Source organism: Caretta caretta, chromosome 1 (assembly GCF_965140235.1).
Source record: "Caretta caretta isolate rCarCar2 chromosome 1, rCarCar1.hap1, whole genome shotgun sequence".
NCBI classification, from domain to species: Eukaryota; Metazoa; Chordata; order Testudines; family Cheloniidae; genus Caretta; species Caretta caretta.
The window spans coordinates 303,049,649-303,075,023 of NC_134206.1; the positions used below are offsets into that span (position 1 = coordinate 303,049,649).

A 25,375-nucleotide genomic window follows, 5' to 3' on the forward strand; every position below is an offset into this window, starting at 1 on the left:
CCTGGCTCAGGTTCCAATTCATAAAGGATATTTGTAGTCTGCTACTATGAACAAGCTTTTTTCATGATTAAACTTCTTGCAGATGGCAGTGTAGTTATGTAGGGCGTTAGCCATTTAAAGGTAGCAATGCATTCTGGTATTGATTTGTTTGGAATAGCCATAAAAAGATCTTCATCATCCCCTTTCCTCACAAAACAAGGCTAACAACAAAAGTTCTAGTGTTCACTGTATTTTCTACAAACGTAAATATGGTTTCTCAGTTTGAAAATGGAAAAATGTAAACAGCTGAAGTCCTTGAGATTCAGAATAACTTAACAATGGTATGTACTTGCACATTTTTAACAATGCCAAACATGGCTGTACAAGAGTGAAAACAGGATGATGTTGTAAGTTAAGTTCCCCACTTAGAAAGTAGCATTCTTAAGGGGTACCGTACCTGCGTAATACCATTCATTATCCCAAGGAGCTCACAGTTTAAAGACAGACAAGTAGATAGCAGGATGGGGGAGGGGAAGAAGAAGTGCATGGTTATGTTCAGTATCAATAAATAGGGCATGTAACTTATGCTCATGAGTGACAATTTAGCAAGTTTCTTTTAGGCATCACAGGAAAGATGGGAGGAATTTGAATGTAAAGAGGGCAGCGGTCTTGCAAATGGGCTGAATAAAGTATTTTCATACTGGGGCAAAAGAAGACACAGAAGAGTAAGACCAATAAATTAAGGCCTAGAACTGAATGGAACTCTGGAAAACCGATGCCCCCTGCCTTATTAATGTGGCAAAGGATAAATAAAGGAATCAATGATGCCAGTTATAAAATTTACATAAAGTTACAACACTGAAGTATGTTCTCTAGGGTACAAGGCAAGATAAAACAGCTGAAAGCTACTGAAAGCCAATCTGACTGCTTTCAAACAAGTTGTTTAATTATATATTTTACCTTTAAATATAATTGAATCTTACAAGTGCTGCCACAGGCAAAGGTCATTCTCAACAACTTCTGTTTAATTAGTTTGCAATTTAACATATCAGCACTTGTTGTGCTTTTTCATTACTACAGGAAGTTTAAAAAAACTGTATAAAAGCATTGTATTATTAGCAGATATTTGTACTCTTTGAATAATTTAATTACAATTAGTAAAAAAATAAATTAAAGGGTTTTCTTACCTCAATCTCATTTGAAGTTGCAATAAACTAAGCATCTAGATTCTAAGCTAAAAACATAATCTTTAAGGTCAATTTTGAGTAGCTTCTTCCAATGTCAGGCTATGATCTTAGCTTGTCAAATCTCACAGGCTAAGCAAAGCTACTTAGAACTTGGAAGAGATCGCCCCATTGAAATCTCCAGGTTTTATTGGAACAGGAGGATTGGATTCAGTAGGTGGGGTTCTTCCCACAGACAGTACTGAAGTCCTAGTCCCAGTATTAGCAGCTGCTGTCCTGTTGGAGGCATCTTCTTATTTTATTTTTTTATGAGAAATAATAAATTATTTTTATTGGTATAACCACTGTGCCTAGGAGTCCTAGTCACAGATCGGGACCCTATTTTGCTCGGCACGGTACGAACGCAGAACAAAAAGCCGGTCCTACCCCGAAGAGCATCTTACAATTGGATGACAGGCAAAATTAAATTCCTCCAAATTCCTTGTAACCCACAGTTCAGATTGTACTACATGTCCATATCTGTGCCTAGTCCACAGAGGATATCTGTTACAGAGCCTGGCCGTTCAGCTCAAGCTGTGGAGACTCGTTCTTTCAGATCTGGAGGTCAGTCCTCACAGTTACTCAGAATGGTGGCTGTCACACCTTTGGCACTTTTTTCAAAAGTAGCAGTAGCAGCACGAGTGCCCTCAAAAGTACAAATCTTGTAATTACCTTCTGCCTACCTAGAAGTTCATTATGATTTCAATTAGATACATTCTTCTTCACTTCTTTGGCCTAAATTATTGTGAAATGTTGCAATGAGTAATAAAAGAACGATTGTTTTCAAATCTATAGTTGGCTAGATTTCAGTGTGGAGAGGAAAAGGGAAGTAAAAAAAAATATTTATTTTATGTCAACCTTGTAAAATTCTCTTGGAAATTTACCAGCCCAGGCACAACCCCTACTTCTCCACTCTTATGAAGTTGACAATGATAATAGAAAAAATCAATGATATTTTATTCACTTGTCAGAAATATTACTCCCCCCGGGAAAATGGATGAGTGAAGCTTAGCAAAGCTGTCTTACATTTTTGTTATTTATGTAGTGCTGTAGGTGGTCATGGCCCTTTACAATATGCACAGTAAGAATGGATTTAGAAGACATACAAAAACACAAACACACTGTAATGGGGAGGGACTCACCACCGCAGTGCCTCCTGCTGGCCGTCCTGGGAATTAGCTCTCGTTTGGCCGGAGCACCCTCATCTAGTGGCATCTCACCCGTCGTCACTCTCGCCTCCATCTCTAGGACCCATGTCACTCCCCAGACCACAGCATCCTTTTCTGCACACAGCCCTCCAGTTGTGCCCCACTAAGTTCTCTCCCCAATTCTGGGGGACCCAACAGTCCTCAGTCCAGCCACTTGCCTCAGGGGCAAACTGCAGTCCATGCACTGGCCACTCCCCTCGGTGGCAAGTGGGGAAGACTGAGGACTGTCCCACACACTACTGCAGGTCCCAGCCCAGGGACCCTATAGCCAGAGGCCACATACTGCCCCTCCTCCTACTCCGCCATCTATTTCCCTGGGCCACTTCCCAGCAGCCCTAGCAGCTTCTCCGCCCTTGTGTCAGGGCCTCAGTCTGGCAGCTGTCAGGCTGGAGCTCCCTCTTGCTTCCCCTAACCCTGCCCAATACTGCTCTTTACGTGGTGCTTTCTCTCTCAACCCTCCTACAGGACAGCCAGTCCTCCTCCTTGGCCTCCAGGAAGAGACTGCCTCTGTTCTGCTCAGTAGCTCTCCTTATATGGGCCAGCCTGGCCCTGATTGGCTGCTCCACTAAGCCGTCTTCCTATTGGCTGGCTCAATACGCCCTCTTTTAATTGGCTGGGTTCTGCGCAGCCTCCATTTAATCCTTCTACCTGTGTGTGGCAGCTGCCCCATCAAAGACACAAATTCTTATTTTGATTAGGCTGGTGTAATCCCATCATAATGCACTGATGTCAATACAGTTATCTAGACTTGTAAAGTGTTCTGGGATCTTTCTGTATTAAAGGGCATTATAGAAATGCAAGATTTAATTAAATTAACCTAAAAAGGTAGACTACAATGCACTTAGCATGATCAATATTTACAGACAGGTTATAAGATTAAAAAAGGAAAATCAATTCTTTGTCGCAGTCTTGCTCTCTTATATGAAAGCAAACATCTCTGTATGGCTTGTAAATTCAGCCACAACCACTGCAAGCTCAAGTACAGTGGCTATTTTTATAAGATACGAATCAAAAACATCCACCTGCCTGAGCACCATGGTTTTTTTATTGGAGTCACATTCTTCCACGTTGTCTTCAAAAGCTAAAATACAATTTTTTGATAAATAAAATTTTAATTACAAATTTTAACTAAGCAGTAATGAGATAAGTGGGAAGGTTCTCTCATGGACTGGTAACTGGTTAAAAGATAGGAAACAAAGGGTAGGAATAAATGGTCAGTTTTCAGAATGGAGTGAGATAAATAGTGGTGTCCCCCAGGGATTTGTACTGGGCCCAGTCCTATTCAACAGATTCATAAATGATCTGGAAAAGGGGGTAAACAGGTCACAAAATTTGCAGATGATACAAAACTACTCAAGATACTTAAGTCCTAGGCAGATTGCAAAGAGTTACAAAAGGATCTCTCAAAACTGGGTGACTGGGCAACAAAATGGCAGATGAAATTCAGTGTTGATAAATGCAAAGCAGTGCACATCGGAAAACATAATCCCAACTATACATATAAAATGATGAGGTCTAAGTTAACTGTTACCTCTCAAGAAAGAGATCTTGGAGTCATTTTGGATAGTTTTCTGAAAACATCCACTCGATGTGCAGCAGCAGTCAAAAAAGCGAACAGAATGCTGGGAAGCATTAAGAAAGGGATAGATAATAAGAAAGAAAATATCATATTGCCTCTATATAATATAGAATATATCTTGAATACTGCGTACAGAAGTGGTCGCCCCATCTTAAAGAATATATATATTGGAATTGGAAAAGGTTCTGAAAAGGGCAACAAAAATGATTAGGGGTATGGAACAGCTGCCGTATGAGGAGAGATTAATAAAACTGGGATTTTTCACCTTGGAAAAGCGATGACTAAGGGGGCGATATGATAGAGGTCTATAAAATCATGACTGGTGTGGAGAAAGTAAATAAGGAAGTGTTAGTCTCATAACACAAGAACTAGGGGCCACCAAATAAAATTAATAGGCAGCAGGTTTAAAACAAACAAAAGGAAGTATTTTTCACAGTTAACACACAGTCAACCTGTGGAACTCCTTGCCAGAGGATGTTGTGAGGCCAAGACTATAACAGTGTTCAAAAAAGAACTAGATAAATCAAGGAGGATAGGTTCATCAATGGCTATTAGCCATGTTAGGCAGGCATGGTCTCCCTTGCCTCCATTTGCCAGAAGCTTGGAATGGGCATGGATCACTTGATGATTACCTGTTCTGTTCATTCCTCCTGGGGCACATGGCATTGGCCACTGTTGGAAGTCAGGATACTGAGCTAGATGAACCTTTGGTCTGACACAGTATGGCCGTTCTTATGTTCTTAAATGCTATTTTATATCATCATGAAATATTACACATCAATTTTTACAGAATACATTATGTCCAGTCAGATACAGATTGTCACCATCATTTGAAAAAATACCCGACACCTACTAGCTTGAGGATTAAATCTGCGAACCCAGGTGGAACACCTGTGTAGCAATCCCAACCTCCCAGCCTCCCCTGAGAAATGACCGCAGTAACTTAATGTAATAAAATTGTGTAATGTCTGTCATACACTATACTTAGTTGTAACATACTGTCAATTATCTTTCAATTTAATAATTTTTTAAGGAATTATGTCTCCTCCTTTTGTTATGTAGTCTTTTCTCAGTGAAATTAGAGAGGATACAAAAAACAGAAGACCCAATAATAATGGGGGGTTTCAACTATCCCCATACTGACTGGGTACATGTCACCTCAGAGTGGGATGCAGAAGCAAAATTTCTAGACACCATTAATGACTGCTTGTTGGAGCAGTTAGTCCTGGAACGCAATTCTTGGAAGAGGCAATTCTTGATTAAGTCCTAACTGGCATACAGGATCTGGTCCAAGAGGTGAATAGAGCTGAACTGTTCAGTAATAGTGACAATAACATAATTAAATTTAACATCCCTGGAGGGGGAAAATACTAAGCAAACCCATCACAATAGCATTTAACTACAAAAAGGAGAACTATACAAAAATCAGGGAGAAGTTAAATGGAAATGAAATGAAACAGTCACAAGACTGAAATGCCTGCAAGCTTCATGGAAACTTTTAAAAAACAACATAATAGAGGCTCAAATCAAATGTATACCCCAAATTAAAAAAACACACACAACAAGAGGACCAAAAATATTCCAGCATGGCTAAACAGAACAAAAGAGGCAGTTAGAATAAAAAAGCCACACTTCAAAAAATGGAAGTCAAATCCAGTTGAGGAAAAAAGAAACAAACACATTCTGGCTACGTCTACCCTAGAAACTTCAAAGCGCTGCCGTGGGAGTGCTTTGAAGCATGAGTGTGGTCACACGCAAGTGCTGGGAGAGAGCTCTCCCAGTGCTCTTGTTAATCCACCTCGATGAGAGGAATGGCTCCCAGCGCTCGGAGCCTGTCCACACTAGTGCTTTAAAGCACTCAAACTTGCTGCGCTCAGGGGGGTGATTTTTCACACTCTGGAGCCAGCAAGTTGAGTGCTATAAAATGTAAGTGTAGACGAGCCTTCTGACAAGTCAAGTGTAAAGCAATAATTATGCAGGCCAAAAAAGAATCTGAAGAACAACTAGCAAAAGACACAACAACAGTACAAAAAATGTAAGTACATCAGAAGCAGAGAGGCTGCCAAACAATCAGTGGAGCCACTTGACGAACAAGATGCTAAAAGGTTCACTCACAAAAGACAAGGCAATTGCAGAGAAGCTAAACGAATTCTTTTCCTGGGTCTTCACTGCAGAGGAAATGAGGGAGATTCCCACACCTGAGCCATTCTTTTTAAGTGACAAATCTGAGATACTATCCTAGACTAAGGTGTCAAAAGAGAAGGTTTTGGAACAAATTGATAAATTAAAGAGTAAAAAGTCACCAGGACCAGATGATATTCACCTAAGAGTTCTGAAGCAACTCAATTATGAAATTGCAGAACTTCTGATTGCAGTATGTAACCTATTGCTTAAATCAACCTCTGTACCAGATGACTGGAGGACAGCTAATGTACACTTATTTTTAAAAAGGGCTCCAGATGTGATCCTGGCAATTACAGGCAGGTAAGCCTAACTTCAGCACCAGACAAATTGGTTGAAACTATACTAAAGAAAAGAAATATCGGACACGTAGATAAACACAATATGTTGGAGAAGAATCAACATGGCTTTTGTAAAGGAATATCATGCCTCTCCAATCTATTAGAATTCTTTCAGGGTAACAATAAGCACGTAGACAAGGATTATGCAGGGGATATAGTGGACTTAGACTTTCAGAAAGCCTTTTACAAGGCCCCAACCAACAGCTCTTAAGCAAACTAAGCAGTCACAGAATAAAAGGGAAGGTCCTCTCTTGGATCAGTAACTGGTTAAAAGATAGGAAACAAAGGGGAGCAATAAATAGTCAGTTTTCACAGTGGACAGAGGTCTTCCAAAGGTCTGTACCGAGAACAATGCTGTTCAACATATTCATAAATTATATGGAAAAAGGGATAAATGGTGAGGTGGCAAAGTTTGCAGATGATACAAAATTACTTAAAATAGATAAGTACAAAGTAGAGTGTGAAGAGTTCTAAAGGGATCTCACGAACCTTAGTGACTAGGCAAGAATATGGTAAATGAAATTCAATGTTGATAAATGCAAAGTAATGCACATTGGAAAAAATAATCCAACCTATGCATACAAAATGAGGGGGGCTAAATGGTTGCTAACATTCAAGAAAGAGATCTTGGAGTCATTGCGGATAGTTCTCTGAAAACATCTACTCAGTATGCAGCAGCAGTCAAAAAAGGCAACAGAATGTTAGGGCCCATTAGGATAGAAAATAAGACAGAAAATATCATAATGCCACAATATAAATCCTTAGGACGCCTACCCCTTGAATACAGCGTGCAATACTGGTCATCCCATCTCAAAATAGATATACTAGAATTGGAAAAAGTACAAAGAAGAGCAACACAAATGATTAGGGGTTTGCAACAGCTTTCGTATTAGGAGAGATTAAAAAGACTGGGACTGTTCAGTTTAGAAGAGAGACAACTGGCAGGGAATACGAGAGAGGTTATAAACATCATAAACGGTGTGGAGAAAGCAAATAGGGAAGTGTTATTTACACTTTCACATAACACAAGAATTAGGAGTCACCCAATGAAATCAGTAGGCAGCAGGTTTAAAACAAACATAAGGAAGTACCTCTTCATACAGTGCATAGTCAACCTGTGGAACTTGTCGCCAGGGACTGTGAAGGCCAAAAGTATAATTGGGTTCCAAAAAGAATTAGATAACTTCATGGAGGATAAGTCCATCCATGGCTATTAGCCAAGATGGTCAGGGATACAATCCCATGCTCTGGTTATCCCTAAGCCTCTGACTGCCAGATGCTGAGACAGGATTACAGATAATTACCCTATTCTGTTCATTCCGTCTGAAGCACCTGGCGCCCGCCACTGTTAGAAGACAGGTTTCAGAGTAGCCGTGTTAGTCTGTATTCGCAAAAAGAAAAGGAGTACTTGTGACACCTTAGAGACAAACAAATTTATTTGAGCATAAGCTTTCGTGAGCTACAGCTCACTTCAACGGATGCAATCAGTGGAATTTCCACTGAATGCATCCGATGAAGTGAGCTGTAGCTCACGAAAGCTTATGCTCAAATAAATTTGTTCATCTCTAAGGTGCCACAAGTACTCTTTTTCTTTTTGTTAGAAGACAGGCTATTGGACTGTTGGCCCAACAGTATAGCCATTCTTATGTTCTTACTACATACAATAGTTACGATTATTTCTAGATATGGACATGGAACATAAAAGCTGGGATTGGTCCAAAGTTCAATGATGTTCACATCCGAGGAGAAATCATGGCCCCGCTGAAGTCAAAACTCTCCTTGGCTTCAGTGTGGCCAAGATTTAACCCCTGGAGCTTTCTGTGGTCCTGTCTTTAGTTGCAGTACATTAGAATTTCATAAAAGAAAAGTTTAGGATACATTTGCATATCTCAGAGCTGGCTTTACTGTGGAGTACTTAAAATCTAAAAGAAGATCAAAAGGAGTAGAAATCTTTGTTGACTCTGGGGACTAGAAAGATTAGAGATCCTGGGGTCTGGGCAAGAGAAGCAAAAAAAGCAGATAACTTGCTGTGGATTCTTTATAATCATAGTAAATTTACTTTTATTGGGTAAAGAAATATGGCAAATGAAATATTTTCTAGTTAGGACCGCTGTTTTGACAAACAAAACAAAATGTCAAAAATACAGAACTCTGTACAGTAAGTACTTTATAGAAAGAATTTTGCTTTATTACAATATAAATAGGTATAGGGATTTTACATGTCCAACTATTTATTCGTATATTTCCTTAGTGGAAACGTCTATAGTCTTTATATTCTGAGTAAACATTTAAAGACATATTTTAATATGCATTTTCATGCATGTTTCACAATGGCTGAAAATGTATATTAATACTGTATAATTCCTGTAATGTGCAAGTCAATAATCTAGGAATCAGCATACAACATTTATGTACAGGTAGCGTTTTTTATAGAGCATTTTATAACTGAAATTATGTGCACAAAGTTGAACCCACTGTGGGATGGCCTCAGCAATGCTATGGCAGAATAATTTCCCTAATGCATGGAATGTAAGATACTCATATGTGCTGATTTGTTGATATAATTGATATGAGATCATTGTTCATAAAATGATATGAGGTCACTGTTAAGGTTTTACATTAGATTGCAAGGTTGAAGAAGTTGGGTATGTATTACTTCTGGTTATCTGCTGAAGATGGAAATGAAAGCCCTTTTTGGTACTGGAGTTTTTTATTGAGAGCGTTTCAGGCAATATGAAAGTGGAAAGGAATGCAAAAGTCTTTCCCCTCCACTTCCTATTTTTATTCTTTATCTTTTTGGGGAGGTGTCCTGCTACAACAGTTGTTTGCCAACTGTTTTAAGATTCTGTCCTTCTCTGTCATTGTGTTCATTTTTCCTCTTTCAGCATTGTGGACCCTCCCAATGACTTTTCTCCCCCATTTCTCCCCTCAGCAATCTCTTTGACCCATCCCATCCCTCATGCACATAGTTTTAAAAATGTACAAGGCACCTAGTAGTCAGTGGAACAAATTAGGACAAGAGTCCCCACTGCCTAGGGGCAATACCAAGGTGAAAATGTCCCTTCCCACTCTAGCTCCAGTGAAAGTGGAAGGTTCTGCAGTTCCTACCAGGATGGTATCCATTCTTTCCTCTCTACCTTCTTCATACTTGCCACCTTAGAGCTGCCTGGCTGCTGCAAGATAATGGTCTGAGGGTCTCTGATAATCCAGCTCTACCTCAACTTCCATTTTTGAATCTTCTTCCACAGTGTGTCTACCTCCTGTGTCTACCTCCACTGTTCTCATAGCTTCTCAAACTGCAGTATAGTGACACTGATCTGATTCTTATCTAGTTTCACTGATACCCACAGAGTTCTGCAGACACAGGATGATGACACTGCTCTGGTTTACATGTAGAAGTTTTTGTGTGCAAATATAAGAGGTAAAAACATATTTATTTTAAATAAAATCTTAAATTCTAAAATTGACGGCACATGCCCAGAAAAGATTCTTGCTCACCAACAAGTGGGCAAGTGGATTTTTCAATCCCCAATTACAAATAAAGCAACTTTGTTCTATCATTGTGTATCTGCTAATACTATGTAATTATTCATGATGTTATTTGCTGAAAAAAATGGGATCTTTTAGATGCAATTCCATTATTATAATTGTTAGTTCCCCCAAAAACAAGCAAATCAAAGAAGCAGCTTTGTCATGCTGTGCCAGAAATCCCACAGGCCATCTCTGAAAATGTGACTTTGCTCCATTTTAAGCATATGTGACTTTGCTCCATTCTCACTTCGTCTTCAAAAGTGAGAAAAATAATGAGCCACAAGACTAATACAGCATTTATCTTTTCATGACGTCGGACAAGAAAATACATTTGTAATGAACACAGCAGTTTCTGTAAATCAGCCTTAAATAAACAATAGTAAATATGAACAAAAAATGCAAATTGTGTCACAAGTGTCAAAAGTAGCCACCATTACATGTTTTAAAACATAAAAACAGTAGTAAAAGAAAAATAAACAGATAACTGTACCATTCTGTCCTTATTTTCAATTACCTGAAGATACAGAGCTAACAGACTGGGATGAAGCTAGTCTGGCTTCTTTACCTGTTACAGTAACTATAGTTTTTAAGCTTTCTTTGTAAAGTAGGTGATGTTTTAGAAACAGACAGTAGAATCAAAATGTCATGTTGTTGTCTAAATACATGGGGATTAAAAATGTAAACATGTGGAAAGAGACAGTTCAGCCTATTCAGTTTTGCTACTCTTACATGAAATAATTAAATCATATTCAGCATACAGTGAGAATGTGTATTACAGTTCACCAGACAGAGTGAAGAACAAAGGCTGCCCATCACCCTGAGACATTATCAAACCTGCATTGCTCTGTTCTGCTCTGCCAACTTCAATGAATTTGGGCTGCAGCTGCTGTATGTTACACACTTTTATATTCCTCTTACTCAAACCACTACAAAGAAACATGAGAAGTGAGGGCTTTCACTGCTTAAGATTGTTTCCTTTGCAGGGCATCTCTCACTTCGATAGTTATGTGATTAGGGTGATCATTTCTGTGTCTCACTATCTCTGTGAAACATATTGCTGCATACCCAAAAAAGAAACATTTTAAAATATTTGAGGATGATAATGTCTCATATTTTTAGCCTGAATTTCTTCTGATGAATATTTCTTAAGTAATGAACATCGCTTTAGAAATAGACACACAAAGCAGACACACTTTCTCAGAGCAACTAAATTAAACCTATATTTTACATAGGTCACTGAACAGACTGGGACTTGCCTACCTTTGAAGCCACCTTAACCCAAACCCCAAAATAACTATACTCCACAGGAAAACACAGCTGGAAAAACCCAGACTCAGCTCTCAGGCAGGATCCTAGATGCGAAAACTTTTGCTAGGGGAGATCAGACTGAGCTAAGTTTGACAGCATTCAGTTCAAGGCATAGGTCACAATTTTTCAATTAAAAGTGTTCCACAAGAATAAAAGCAAACATTCTGTGTTGGTTCACATTCCTTTTTAAATCTATTAAATAAAAATTGTTTAAAAAAAACTGTATACAATAAAGTCATGCTCCTCTGCCTGGAGGAGTAAAGAGAAACAAACACCTTTTATTTCCAGGCTTTTGTATACCTTAATTTTATATAGTGCTTAGATACCTTCATGACAGGCACCACGTAAAAACCTAAACCACACAGATTTCATTAATAGTTTCTACTCTAACAACACGTGTGATAGACAATACTACTCAATGATTGGAGATTTCTGAAATATCTTGGTACAGTGAAATGTGTCACTGACACATTACTATTTTAGTCTTAATTCTTAATTCCTTGTTTTAGTGTGGTTGAAGCTTTAAGCATGATGTTTTGTGTTCTAAATTTCATTTTTAGTGGTAAATGATAAAGCTAACCAGTAAACATTAAAAGATATATAGAGGAGTCTAAATTTTAATGTCTAACTGTGAGTTTTAGTCACTGCAAGGAATCATACAGTATTAATATACATTTGCAGCCATTGTAAAACATGCATGAAAATGCATATTAAAAATATTTCTTTAAATGTTTACTCAGAATATAAAGACTATAGACATTTCCACTAAGGAAATATATAATGAAATATTTGGACATCTGACCAGCTTGGCTTAACAGAGAAACCTTCGGTGAGCTTAAACACAAAAAGGAAGCTTACAAGAAGTGGAAACTTGGACAGATGACTAGGGAGGAGTATAAAGATATTGCTTGAGCATGCAGGAATGTAATCAGAAAGGCCAAAGCACAATTGGACTTGCAGCTACAAGGGATGCGAAGGGTAACAAGAAGGGTTTCTACAGGTATGTTAGCAACAAGGAGGTGGTCAGGGAAAGTGTGGGACCCTTATCTAATGGGGGAGGCAACCTAGCTACAGGTGAAGTGGAAAAAGCTGAAGTAGTGCATGCTTTTCTTGTCCAGCTTTTCTAAATAGTCCTTAACCTGCTCTTTCACCACTGAGGGCTGCTTACCTCCTCCCCATACTGTGCTGCCCAGTGCAGCAGTCTGGGAACTGACCTTGTCTGTGAAGACTGAGGCAAAAAAAGCATTGAGCAACTTTAAGAAAGCTCAGAAGAATAATGTTTAGTGTTAGATTTACCACTGATGGGTAAAAAACTAAAGCTGCTGCTTTGTGAGATAGAAACAGGAACTAAGCCAAGGCACCAAGTATGCAAAGTTAACCCAGGGTTTACAAGATGATGCACAATCTCAGTGTGTGGCTGGAAGTTGGTGCTTTCCGAGTGTGCTGCCAGCAATCAGTGCTATCCCAGCATGCTGCTAGAGGTATGTGACATCTTAGTGTTAACAAGGCGCAAAGAAGCAGCATGTTTTACATCTTGATTTGAAGCTATTACACCCAGGACAAATCTCTTGCTTCATTTGGAAAAATGAAATCAAGTGCAAGGCTTGCATGATGAAAATAAAAGCTTTAAAGTTAAGAGAGGAAGTGACAAATATCATTATTTGATGGCCCATTGAGACTTCCTTTCCGAGCATGAATTAATCATATAGTATATATGTAGTTGAAAAAAAAAAGAGAATTGTAAATGATTTTTGTTAGTTTATTTTACTTTCGATTTACCACATATGGATGAATGAAAAGGTAGGAGAAACTCTGATGTCCCATCAAACCATCCATAATTTAACCCCCCTTCAGCAAATATTTGCAACATTTTTCACTCTATTTGGAAAAGGGTGATCCGGAGAATACAGTGGACCTGGACTTTCAGAAAGTCCAAGTCCACAGAAAGGCTGGGCCGCCGCCCTGGGAAAGCCCAAGACCCTCAGACCCAGGAGGATCCGAGCCCTGCATGTGCAAACACCCTGCACAGCACTCGCACAGGGAAGCCTCTCCACCCCTCAGCTAAGCTCTGGAGTGACGGGGAGGGGAGAAGTGATATCCAGCCTGTTCCAACCCCGAACCTGCAGACTCCACAGAAGCCCCCCAAGTCAAAACTCTCCTTGGCTTCAGTGGGGCCAAGATTTAACCCCTGGAGCTTTCTATGGTCCTGTCTTTAGTTGCAGTACATTAGAATTTCATAAAAGAAAAGTTTAGGATACATTTCCATATCTCAGAACTTGCTTTACTGTGAAGTACTAAAAATCTAAAAGAAGACCAAAAGGAGTAGAAATCTTTGTTGACTCTGGGGACTAGAAAGATTAGAGATCCTGGGGTCTGGGCAAGAGAAGCAAAAAAAGCAGATAACTTGCTGTGGATCCTACATAATCGTAGTAAATTTACTTTTATTAGTTAAAGAAATATGGCAAATGAAACATTTTCTAGTTAGGATTGCTGTTTTGACAAACAAAACAAAATGTCCAAAATACAGAACTCTGTACAGTAAGTACTTTATAGAAATAAATTGGTGTATTACAATATAAATAGGCAATAGGGATTTTACATGTAATAAAATAATAGAATCATAAAGGATTAGGGTTGGACGAGACCTCAGGAGGTCATCTAGTCCAACCCCCTGCTCAAAGCAGGACCAAACCCAACTAAATCATCCCAGCCAAGGCTTTGTCAAGCCGGGCCTTAAAAACCTCTAAGGATGGAGATTCCACCACCTCCCTAGGTAACCCATTCCAGCGCCTCATCACCCTCCTACTGAAATAGTTTTTCCTAATATCCAACCTAGACCTCCCCCTCTGCAACTTGAGACCATTTCTCCTTGTTCTCTCATCTGCCACCACTGAGAACAGCCTAGCTCCATCCTCTTTGGAACTCCTCTTCAGGTAGTTGAAGGCTGCTATCAAATCCCCCCTCACTCTTCTCTTTTGCAGACTAAATAAGCCCAGTTCCCGCAGCCTCTCCTCGTAAATCATGTGCCCCAGCCCCTAATCATTTTTGTTTCCCTCCACTAGACTCTCTCCAATTTCTCCATATCCTTTCTGTAGTGGGGGACCCAAAACTGGGCACAATACTCCAGATGTGGCCTCACCAGTGCCGAGTAGAGGGGAATAATCACTTCCCTTAATCTGCTGGCAATGCTCCTACTAATGCAGCCTAATATGCTGTTAGCCTTCTTGGCAACAAGGGAACACTGCTGACTCATATCCAGCTTCTCATCCACTGTAACACTCAGAACTGCTGCTTAGTCAGTCGGTCCGCAGCCTGTAGCAGTGTATGGGATTCTTCCATCCTAAGTGCAGGACTCTGCACTTTTCCTTATAGAATCTTATCAGATTTCTTTTGGCCCAATCCTCCAATTTGTCTAGGTCACTCTGGATCCTATGCGTACCCTTCAGTTTATCTACCTTTCCTCCATTTTAGTATAACCTGTGAACTTGCTGAGGGTGCAATCCACCCAATCATAATGAAGATGTTGAACAAAACTGGCTCCAGGACCCGACACCTGGGGCACTCCGCTTGGTACTGGCTGCCAACTAGACACTGAGCTGTTGATCATTACCCACTGAGCCCAACAATCTAGCCAGCTTTCTATCTGCCTTATAGTCCATTCTTCCAATCCATCCTTCTTTAACTTGCTGGCAAGAATACTGTGGGAGACCATATCAAAAGCTTTGCGAAAGTCAAGGTATATCATGTCCACCACTTTCCACAGAGCCAGTTATCTTGTCATAGAAGGCAATCAGGTTGGTCAGGCATGACTTGCCCTTTGTGAATCCATGTTGACTGTTCCTAAACATCTACCTCCCTCCAAGGGCTTCAAAATGGATTCCTGAGGACCTGCTCCATGATTTTTCTGGGGGGACAGAGGTGAGGCTGACCAGTCTGTAGTTCCCCGGATTCTCTGTCTTCCCCTTTTCAAAGATGGGCACTATATCTGCCTTTTTCCAATCGTACAGGATCTCCCGCGATTGCCATGAGTTTTCAGAGATAATGGCCAATGGCTCTTCAATCACATCAGCCACGTTGTGTCATATAACAAACATTGGGCTTTAATAATATTATTTTTCTTTCTTCTTCTTCTATACTCTGTGAAAATGTGCCGTCTCCTCAGCAATAAGCAGAGGAAAGCATAAGAGACACATTTAATTGGAAGAGAGATGCAAAATGGCCACTTTAGACCTACCAGTCTTTGGCTTTGCAAAAAAGAAAGGGCCAAGCCAAGAAAGTTATGCTGGCTGTCCTGTTCTTCTGTACCAAATATGGACTGATCACAATGCCTGATTATACAAACCAGATGTGTCTGTAATAAGATCCTTTAATGTCAGATATGGATGAGGTTTATGTAAATGAGGTATTTTACACACAGCGCCACCTAGTGGCTGAATAGTACAATATAGTTTGCCATTCCATTACACTGGGAAAACCAATTCATTTCAAAAGGGTAACTCTATTCTGGGGAAGGTTATTTGGGTCTAGAAAGTCACCAGAGAAAGTGCTCCTCAAAAAAGGATTGCCATGATGCCGTGCCTACATTACTACAACCACATGCATACAGAAATAAGCCAAATTTATTCTATTGCTAAAATGTATCTTTGTCTTTAAATGGTCTACATAAACCCATGAGGCCAAATACAACAAAGATATTGTAAGAATGTTAATAATAGTTAAAAGAGTACAAGAGAGGAAGGGAAATACTGTAATTGTGTATAACAGTGAATGAAAGAATTGATAAAGGAGAAAATAATACTTCTCCAAACCAAATACACAGTTTAGAACATTCATTTAATACAATATGTCCATTTATTGAAGTCTTTGGATGTCTGCACAATATATAATTAAAGTACTTGTACTTTTAAACCAAAAAAGCTATACATAAACAAAATACTTTACCAGTCTCTCCCACAGTCACCGCTCACTTAGGTTAGTGCCTGTGAAATGAATTATTAATATATTAAATTATCTAAATCTGTAAATTGTTATAAGGTCAAATTCAGGCCTTGCACCAATTTTCCTGAGTGCAGGAGTACAATTAATACTGCAAAAGCAATGTCATTATGAGCCCATATCTCAGCTGCCCACGGCAGGAAAAATCTGTGTAAAATGTGAAGCAGCTACCGAGGTAGTTTCAGAATAGATAGTGTAAAAAATACAACATCACCACCCCCAGGACTCATGCAAACTACATCATCTGATACTGTGTCCATAGTACATTTCTAGAATACAAACTCTCTAGGTTTTAAGGAGCCAAGAGTGGGACTTAACATTTGGACACTACACTCCTAGTTGCCTCTTTTTACCTTTATATGTACCAGAATGGACTGTCTGAATTTGGCCAGTAAAATATGCAAATACTATACATGTCAAAATTCCTTGAAATCCATAGTGAGCCACTGTCTTTTATGCAACTTATCAGCAATTTTGTACTCTACATTTTATTTCTTGTTGCAATATGCAGTTTTCTGGAATCTCATGAAAACTTTGGTAAAAACATCCTCCAGAGCTTTACATTAAGCACTGAGATTCTAACATCAATAGTGCTGGCATAGTTGCTATAAAGGAGATGCAAGAAATAGTTTAGATGGGAAAGACAGGAAAGGAACCCAAAACAGCTCTCGATGTTCCTCTTTCACAGCCAATATTCTATTAGCTCATTAGGAATGGACAAAAGTGGGGACCTACTGGTTAAGCAGCAGTTCTGCAGAAAAGGACCTGGGGATTACAGTGGATGAGAAGCTGGATATGAGTCAGCAGTGTGCCCTTGTTGCCAAGAAGGCTAACGGCATATTAGGTTGTATTAATAAGAGCATTGCCAGCAGATCGAGGGAAGTGATTATTCAGCACTGGTGAGGCCACACCTGGAATACTGTGTCCAGTTTTGGTCCCCCCACTACAGAAGGGATGTGGACAAATTAGAAATAGCCCAGTGGAGGGCAAAGAAAATGATTAGGGGGCTGAGGCACATGACTTACGTGGAGAGGCTGAGGGAACTGGGCTTATTTAGTCTGCAAAAGAGAAGAGTGTGGGGGGATTTGATAGCAGCCTTCAACTACCTGAAGGGGGGTTCAAAAGAGGATGGAGCTTGGCTGTTCTCAGTGGTGGCAGATGACAGAACAAGAAGCAATGGTCTCAAGTTGCAGTGGGGGAGATCTAGGTTGGATATTAGGAAACCACCCTTTCACTAGGAGGGTCGTGAAGCACTGGAATGGGTTACCTAGGTAGGTGGTGGAATCTCTATCCTTAGAGGTTTTTAAGGCCTGGCTTGACAAAGCCATGGCTGGGATGATTTAGTAGGTGTTGGTCCTGCTTTGAGCAGGGGGTTGGACTAGATGACGTCCTGAGGTCTCTTCCAATCCTAATCTTCTATGCTTCTGAAAGTGAAAGGCCATATTAACCCAAATGAGAAGTGACCAAAAGTCTAATTTTATAGACAATGTTTTACGAAAACCATTGTTGAGGTGTCCACAGCTATTTCTTCTAATTATTCCTAACATTTTTCTCAGGAGGTTCCCAGTGTTTTTAAAAAACAAAAGAGCTATCATAAACTAAATTGGTTAGTTGGAGATAGTTTGTGGTATAAAATACTAAATGCCTGGGAAATAAAACACAAAGGAATTACAGATTTTACATCTTTAGAAATAACCTTCTCTCCGTAACAGCAGGGAAATTTAACAAGCATAATATAAAATCTATTAAATCCCAGAAGCAAGAAATCTGAAAACTAATGTTAAACTTCAAAAACTACTGTCAAGGATTTGTGAAGGAAATTAAGATATCACTTTCTCTACAATTTTCTCTCTCTTTCAATCTTTATAAGTGGAGACAAAGATTGAGAGAGAAAAAAATTGGCTGGACAGAAAAAGATATTATGAAATTAATGATATGGAGAATGAACTGCTGTGATTTTAATACACCAGATTTCTTCCAGCCAATCTTACTATACCAATATCATCATACAAAAGACAGAAAATTACTTGGAACTCATGAGAAAAAGTACATCTGTCATAAACTTTGAAACATTATATCATAAGGGAAGCTTCACAGAGGACTTTATGGAGCCAAAATAGATTCTCCAATAATCATTTATGTTAGTCTGAAATCTTAAAACATATAGACATAATTTCTATAAATTGCATCCCAGGTACTGCGAGCATCATTCCTTTGTGTAGTGCTGTGATAAGCAACCAGATTGTCTGAGGACTGCACAAGCTCAGATGAATAAAGAAGAATACCAAAGAAGTACCATACTTAAGTAGTTATTATCTAGGTGAAACTACCATTTGAAAAGCAAGGCAACATTCCACACCTGGAGTCGTTATGTTTAATTTTGCTGACTATAAACTGGTGCATAATTAATTTAAGTACTGATTAATCAAATAAAGCTTCGAATCTCACCTGCAAATAATCCAATAAAGATAATAATTTGTCATATCCTTGTAAGACTGTTGTCAATTTAACTTTGAAAGATTAAACAGAAAAAGCACTAATAATTTCCTAGTTATGACTGCTTTTAATAATCCGTTATGTATATAAATAGACACTAAGGCAAGGGCGGGCAAACTTTTTGGCCTGAGGACCACATAGAGTTTCCAAAATTGTATGGAGGGCCAGTTAGGGGAGGCTGTGTCTCCCCAGACAGCCAGGCATGGCCCGGCCCCCGCCTCCTATGCAACCCCCCAGCTTCTCACCCCCTGACGGCTCCCCCGGGACTCCTGCCCCATCCAACCCCTCTGTGCCCTGTCAGCCCCCCCAGGACTCCTAGCCCATCCACTACCCCTAGCTCCCTGTCCCTTGACCACCCCCAGACCCCGCACCCCTGATTGCCCCCCCTTCATTCCTGACTGCCCCCCTGGGACCCCTGCCCCTGACCCCTATCCACACCCCCGACTCCTGACCACACCCCCGAACTCCCCTACCCTCTATTTAACCCCTCCGTTCCCTTACCGCGCTGCCTGGAGCACCGGTGGCTGGTGGCGCTAGAGCAGTGCCGTCCAGAGCACCTGGTCAGGCCACAGCTCTGCAACTGCGCTGCCCAGCCACCCAGAGCGCAACGCGCTGAGGCTGTGGGGGAGGGGAACAGGAGGGGAGGGGCCGGGACTAGCCTCCTGGGCCAGGAGCTCAGGAGCCGGGCTGTAGTTTGCCCCCCTCTGCATTAAGGACATGATACATAATTTACAACTATTAAAATTTTAATGTAAAAGTATAATTAATAAACTAAGATGTAAAACCAGAACCTCAAAGGAAAAAACAGACTCACAATATATTTTCTTTGTGTCTGTTTAAGCTTTGTATTCTATAGCTGAAGGTAATATATATTATTTATGATTAAATAAAGTATTTTAAATGCAAAGGGACCCATATAAATTCCACACGTGGACTCATGCGGGGGACAGGGAAGAAGGTTCCACACATACACAGTGCTACCTTATGGGCCAGAGACATTATGCCTATTTATCAGATCCAGTGCTCATTAAAGCAAACACTCCAGTAGACTTCAGTGGGGCACAGGATCAGGCTCAAAATGCCTCCAGACATTCTGGTGAGACTATAAAAAGAAAAGGAGTACTTGTGGCACCTTAGAGACTAACCAATTTATTTGAGCATGAGCTTTCGTGAGCTACAGCTCACTTCAGCGGATGCATACCGTGGAAACTGCAGCAGACTTTATATACACACAGAGAATATGAAACAATACTAAAAGTCTTTGCTCTACTTTTAGGAGAGGCACAGAATGTGTGCCATTTGGCACAGCTCTGCAAGAAAACGAGACACCAGAAAATCTTTGGCCAACTTGGAACTTGCTAACAGAGATGAGCTGCAGCAAAAACTTAAGTAGCTTGAAAAAAAAATTTTTGAGAAGGAAATCAAAGGATCACAAACTGCCGCCTGTATGGGGAATTGGGCCAGTCAGAGAACTTGGCAAGACAGGACAATTACAATGCTTCTACCTCCTTTGTAACCCACCGAGACCTGAAGGGAGGAGGTCAGACTATCCCAGCCCAGGTAATATAAATATATTTCAGGGGAAAACTCCCTGGGAGGCTTATTTACTTGAGATCAACATCATAGCCCAAATGTATAGCTGGGTGATGAACAGAGTGAACAGTTACTAGCAGCCAACTTGAATTGCCCAGATCTGATGGTGCTGCAGAATTTACAGGCAGAAAAAAGACTGAATTAGCCAGATAAGGTACACTCTCTTGATATGAAGTTCGGATCAAGCAATCAATCTGAGCTCGCCAAGACACAGCTAAGAGCTAGAAGGAGAAGAAAAGAAACACCTGAACTGGAAGACCTGTGTTCCTGGCATATCCAGATATCCATGAGGACTTCCAGGATAATTAGCAATGAATCAATTTATAAATGCTTAACTGGACTTGGACTTACAGATCAAGATCAGTGAAAGGAGATCAAGTATACTCCAAAAGGGTGTGGAATTTGTCACAAAACCTGAATCTTTCCTTGCAGCAACCCAACAATAAAGGAAGTAGCTGCTAAAGAGAAATAGGGAAGTTGACTGCCATAAGCCCTGAAAGTACAGCTCTATATTTAATATGTGTGATTGAAGAGGGTATTCTATGTGGTTCATGACACATTCGAACAATTAGAAAAAATGATACGTTTGATTTGTAAATCAGGGGATAGTGGCAAAAATGCAATAATTAAGGAAAGTAGTTAAGTTAAATGCTGGTACTGCAAAAAAAAAAAATGTTCCAAAAAGAAGGAAATGTATAAATTATAGGCAGGCCAATCTCCACTATGGTTCTTTAGATTTAGCAATCCTCAGGGGCAATTCACCAGGTGGCTGGAAAAAAAGAAATGATATGATTTCCCAGTCACACACAGAGCTGGGCACAGGCATGGTAATACTGATGCCTTGTCCAGACACCCTTGTTAGAAGGAGAACTGAAACACTCCCCTAAGCAGGATAGCAAGGACTTGGTTGCTCTGGTGGAATGAGTGCGCTCAGGAAGAGATTGCTGTCTCCTCTTGGCCCATAATTTGCAGAACTACAAATGTTTCTGGTTCATCCGCTAGAACCGCAGATGTTGGACGGCAAGAGTGGACTGCAGAGTAGCCAAAAGTTTCCCAAACAACGGCCTGAAGTTTACCCAATAAGAAACCAAGGGGCTGTGATAGTAGTGAAGGTAATAGTGAATGAATGTTTCACCAGATCTGAGGTTCTGGGTGAGTTACATGCAAATCAAGAGAAAAATTTTGAATCTAATGTGTGAGATTCTAAGGATCCATAAAACTCTCACCATCCCAAAACACCCACGATTTGATCAGATAGTGGAAAGATTCAGTTTGACTCTGGAGGTTCAGCTGGCAACATTTGTAGAATACCACCAAAGGGACTGGGACCAGCTTATCCACATCCTTTTGATGGCTTATAGAACAGAAGTCACTGAGAGCAGAAAGTGAAACCCAGCACTCCTCATATTTGTGCATGAGTTAAGAACCCTAGAAAACCTCTTGTACGGAGTCCCTGAAGAGGAAGAAAGGAATTTGGACCATTTGGACTCTGTAGAAACCCGACAATCCAAAACTGAAAATGTTCACATCTTTGCTAGAGAAAAAAATGAGGATATCCTCTGATAAAATGAGAAGACTACAATGTAAAGTCATAACAGGAAACTTTTAAAAGGCACCTGGTCTGGGAGCCACAGTCCTAGGAGAAAGGGTAGGGACACTAAGATGGATAAACATCTGGAGGGACCAGATACTGTCTTAACATGAATAAATGAGGAGGATCTGGATGACCTTGTAAACTGGAGTAATAGCAATAGGATGAAATTTAATAGTGAGAAGTGTAAGGTCATGCATTTAGGAATTAATAACAAGAATTTTAGTTATAAACTAGGGACGCATCAATTAGAAGTAACGGAGGAGGAAAAGGACCTTGGAGTATTGGTTGATCATAGGATGACTATGAGCCGCCAATGTGATATGGCTGTGAAAAAAGCTAATGCGGTCTTGGGATGCATCAGGAGAGGTATTTCCAGTAGGGATAAGTAGGTTTTAGGACCGTTATACAAGGCACTGGTGAGACCTCACCTGGAATACTGTGTGCAGTTCTGGTCTCCCATGTTTAAGAAGGATGAATTCAAACTGGAACAGGTACAGAGAAGGGCTACTAGGATAATCCGAGGAATGGAAAACTTGTCTTATGAAAGGAGACTCAGGGAGCTTGGCTTGTTTAGCCTAACTAAAAGAAGGTTGAGGGGAGATATGATTGCTCTCTATAAATATATCAGAGGGATAAATACCAGAGAGGGAGAGGAATTATTTAAGCTCAGTATCAATGTGGACACAAGAACAAATGGATATAAACTGGCCACCAGGAAATTTAGACTAGAAATTAGACAAAGGTTTTTAACCATCAGAGGAGTGAAGCTTTGGAATAGCCTTCCAAGGGAAGCAGTAGGGGCAAAAGATCTGGCTTTAAGATTAAACTCGATAAGTTTATGGAGGAGATGGTATGATGGGATAACATGGTTTTGGTAATTAAATATTCATGGTAAATAGGCCCAATGGCCTGTGATGGGCTATTAGATGGGGTGAGATCCAAGTTACCCAGGAAAGAATTTTCTATAGTATCTGGCTGATGAATCTTGCCCATATGCTCAGGGTTTAGCTGATCGCCATATTTGGGGTCAGGAAGGAATTTTCTTCCAGGGCAGATTGGAAGAGGCCCTGGAGGTTTTTTGCCTTCCTCTGTAGCATGGGGCACGGGTCACTTGCTGGAGGATTCTCTGCTCCTTGAAGTCTTTAAACTACGATTTGAGGACTTCAATAGCACAGATATAGGTGTGAGTTTGGTTTTTTTTGGTAGGAGTGGTGGGTGAAATTCTGTGGCCTGCGTTGTGCAGGAGGTCAGACTAGATGATCATAATGGTCCCTTCTGACCTAAATATCTATGAATCTATGAAATGAAGTGGTGTACAGAATACAATTGGGTCCTGGGACTAAACTCACAAGAATGATCTGAAAAGGTATCAGGACACAATCTCAGCTTGGCTGCCCGCAGACAGTGAGAATGTAGGTGTGGATGCTGAGGATGGAAGAGTTGTGACAGAGATTTTTAAAGAATTGATATTTATTTCAGCAAGACCCCACAGAAACATAAATACTGATCAGGGGTCCACTGAAAGAGACATCTCTCAGTTGGCTGAAAGGAAACCAGGCAGGGAGAGAAAAGCTCCAAGGAAAGTTGGATGGGAGTAAAATTGGTACGGGTTAGTGATGTGAAAATATCTTGACAGAACAACTCTAGGTAAATCTATAAATAGCTACGAATCATAGAACTTTTAATTTGTTAAATGATTGGTAGTTATTTATAGATTTACCGAGTGTTGTTCTGTCGGGGTATTTTGACATCACTAACCCAAATTTTAATTTGTAAAATGATTTATTTTCTTCCTGTCTGGAATCGGTCATTAAGGGTATCACCATTTTAAACTTCATGCAGGGTGAGCTAAAATACTGGAAAATATTAATGGTTGCTAGCAAGCATGTCTTTGATCTATAGTCAATCACGGACCTCATTAAAGCTGATAAGCCTGCTAGCCAACCTTCATTCAAGCTAATCAGAAGAAGCAATTAAGCTCTTTTATGGATTACAATTCCTGAAACAAGAGAAATCACCACCCAAGGCTCTGGGCTGCCTGGGAAGGCCTGATCAAGAACTAAGTCAGAAACAAAAAGATGTGTTTCCCTGAGATTGATTACAAATACAGGGTCTGGGGAATTGAATTGTTGCATCTGTGTTTGTGCATCAGGCAAAGATTAACCAGAAAGCCAGGGAAAGGCAAACAGAAAACCAGAGAAGTAGACAGGACTTTGACTCCGAGAGAGAGCAGAGCCAGAGTTCCTTGGGGCACAATACTGGCTAGAAAGCGGACCTGGGTTTCTGAACAAGGTAACTGACTACTATAGTTTGTTCCTACTGTGTTCAAGAACACAGGACATTGTGTACACTCTTTATAAATAAAAGGATTACACCAAACAGATATCTGACTCTATCATCCATTTCTCCCCATAAGGGAATCATAGAATTAGAGTTGGAAAGGACCTCAGGAGGTCATCTAGTCCAACCCCCTGCTCAAAGCAGGACCAATCCCCAACTAAATGATCCCAGCCAAGGCTTTGTCAAGCCTGATGTTAAAAACTTCTCAGGAAGGATATTCTACCACCTCCCTAGGTAACCCATTCCAGTGCTTCACCACTCTCCTAGTGAAGAAGTTTTTCCTAATATCCTGGGAAATAACCTGGTAAGGTCCCAAATAATGTCTAACAGTTCGAGCCAAGGGGGCAATAATACATTTAAACCACTTAAAGACAAGAAAGATTGCAACACGTCCCATGAGCTTTTGAATAAGCTTTCAAAGCCACAAATACTTTTTTAATGAATGACCCTTCTGGTTGGATTTAGTTGGATAGCATTTATGGAAGCACTAATTATTGCCGCAATCCTCACATCTCCATCAGTTCTCATAAACTGTACATATGTTCTTTAATTAAAAAGTGCCAAATGACAAAGTAAAGTGCAAGTCAATTTATCATCCTTCCTTAACCTTTTGCAAAATAAGTCAGTTTTTACAAGGAAAAACAGTTGTAAATAAAATAAAAACACTTCAAATGGAATCCCACTACAATATGATGTCTTCTTGCATTTAATGATAATATATTAACTTCATCAAATGATATCAGTAACATATATATGCCTCTTTCACACACAGGTTCAGTTAGGTATGATTTAATTAAATAAATTAAATTAAATTAAATATTTTATTAAATAAAAAATTGTTATATTGTTTTAAAATAGCAGTATTCCCCTTCCTGTATAAGTATAGCTGCATCAGCATAAAGCATCTTTATGCCAATAGAACCACATCCACATTAACAGGTTTGTACCATTTTCACTTTACTGGTATAGTTAAAGTGGTACAACTTGTAAATGTAGGCAAGCCCTTA

General features: G+C 40.0%; 1 protein-coding gene across 10 annotated transcripts in view; it reads right to left on the reverse strand.

Moving 5' to 3' along the window:
• Positions 1-25,375, reverse strand: part of IMMP2L (inner mitochondrial membrane peptidase subunit 2) — an 835,235-nt gene that overhangs the window by 568,552 nt on the left and 241,308 nt on the right. The window contains exon 4 of one of the 10 annotated variants that reach the window (XM_048836077.2): positions 16,308-16,329. The exons of the other annotated variants lie outside the window; for them this stretch is intronic. Within the exon in view, the coding sequence (XP_048692034.1) occupies positions 16,323-16,329 (7 nt within the window). The 3' untranslated portion in view covers positions 16,308-16,322. Of the gene's footprint in view, positions 1-16,307; positions 16,330-25,375 lie in introns of those variants that run through there. 10 annotated transcript variants of the gene reach the window in all.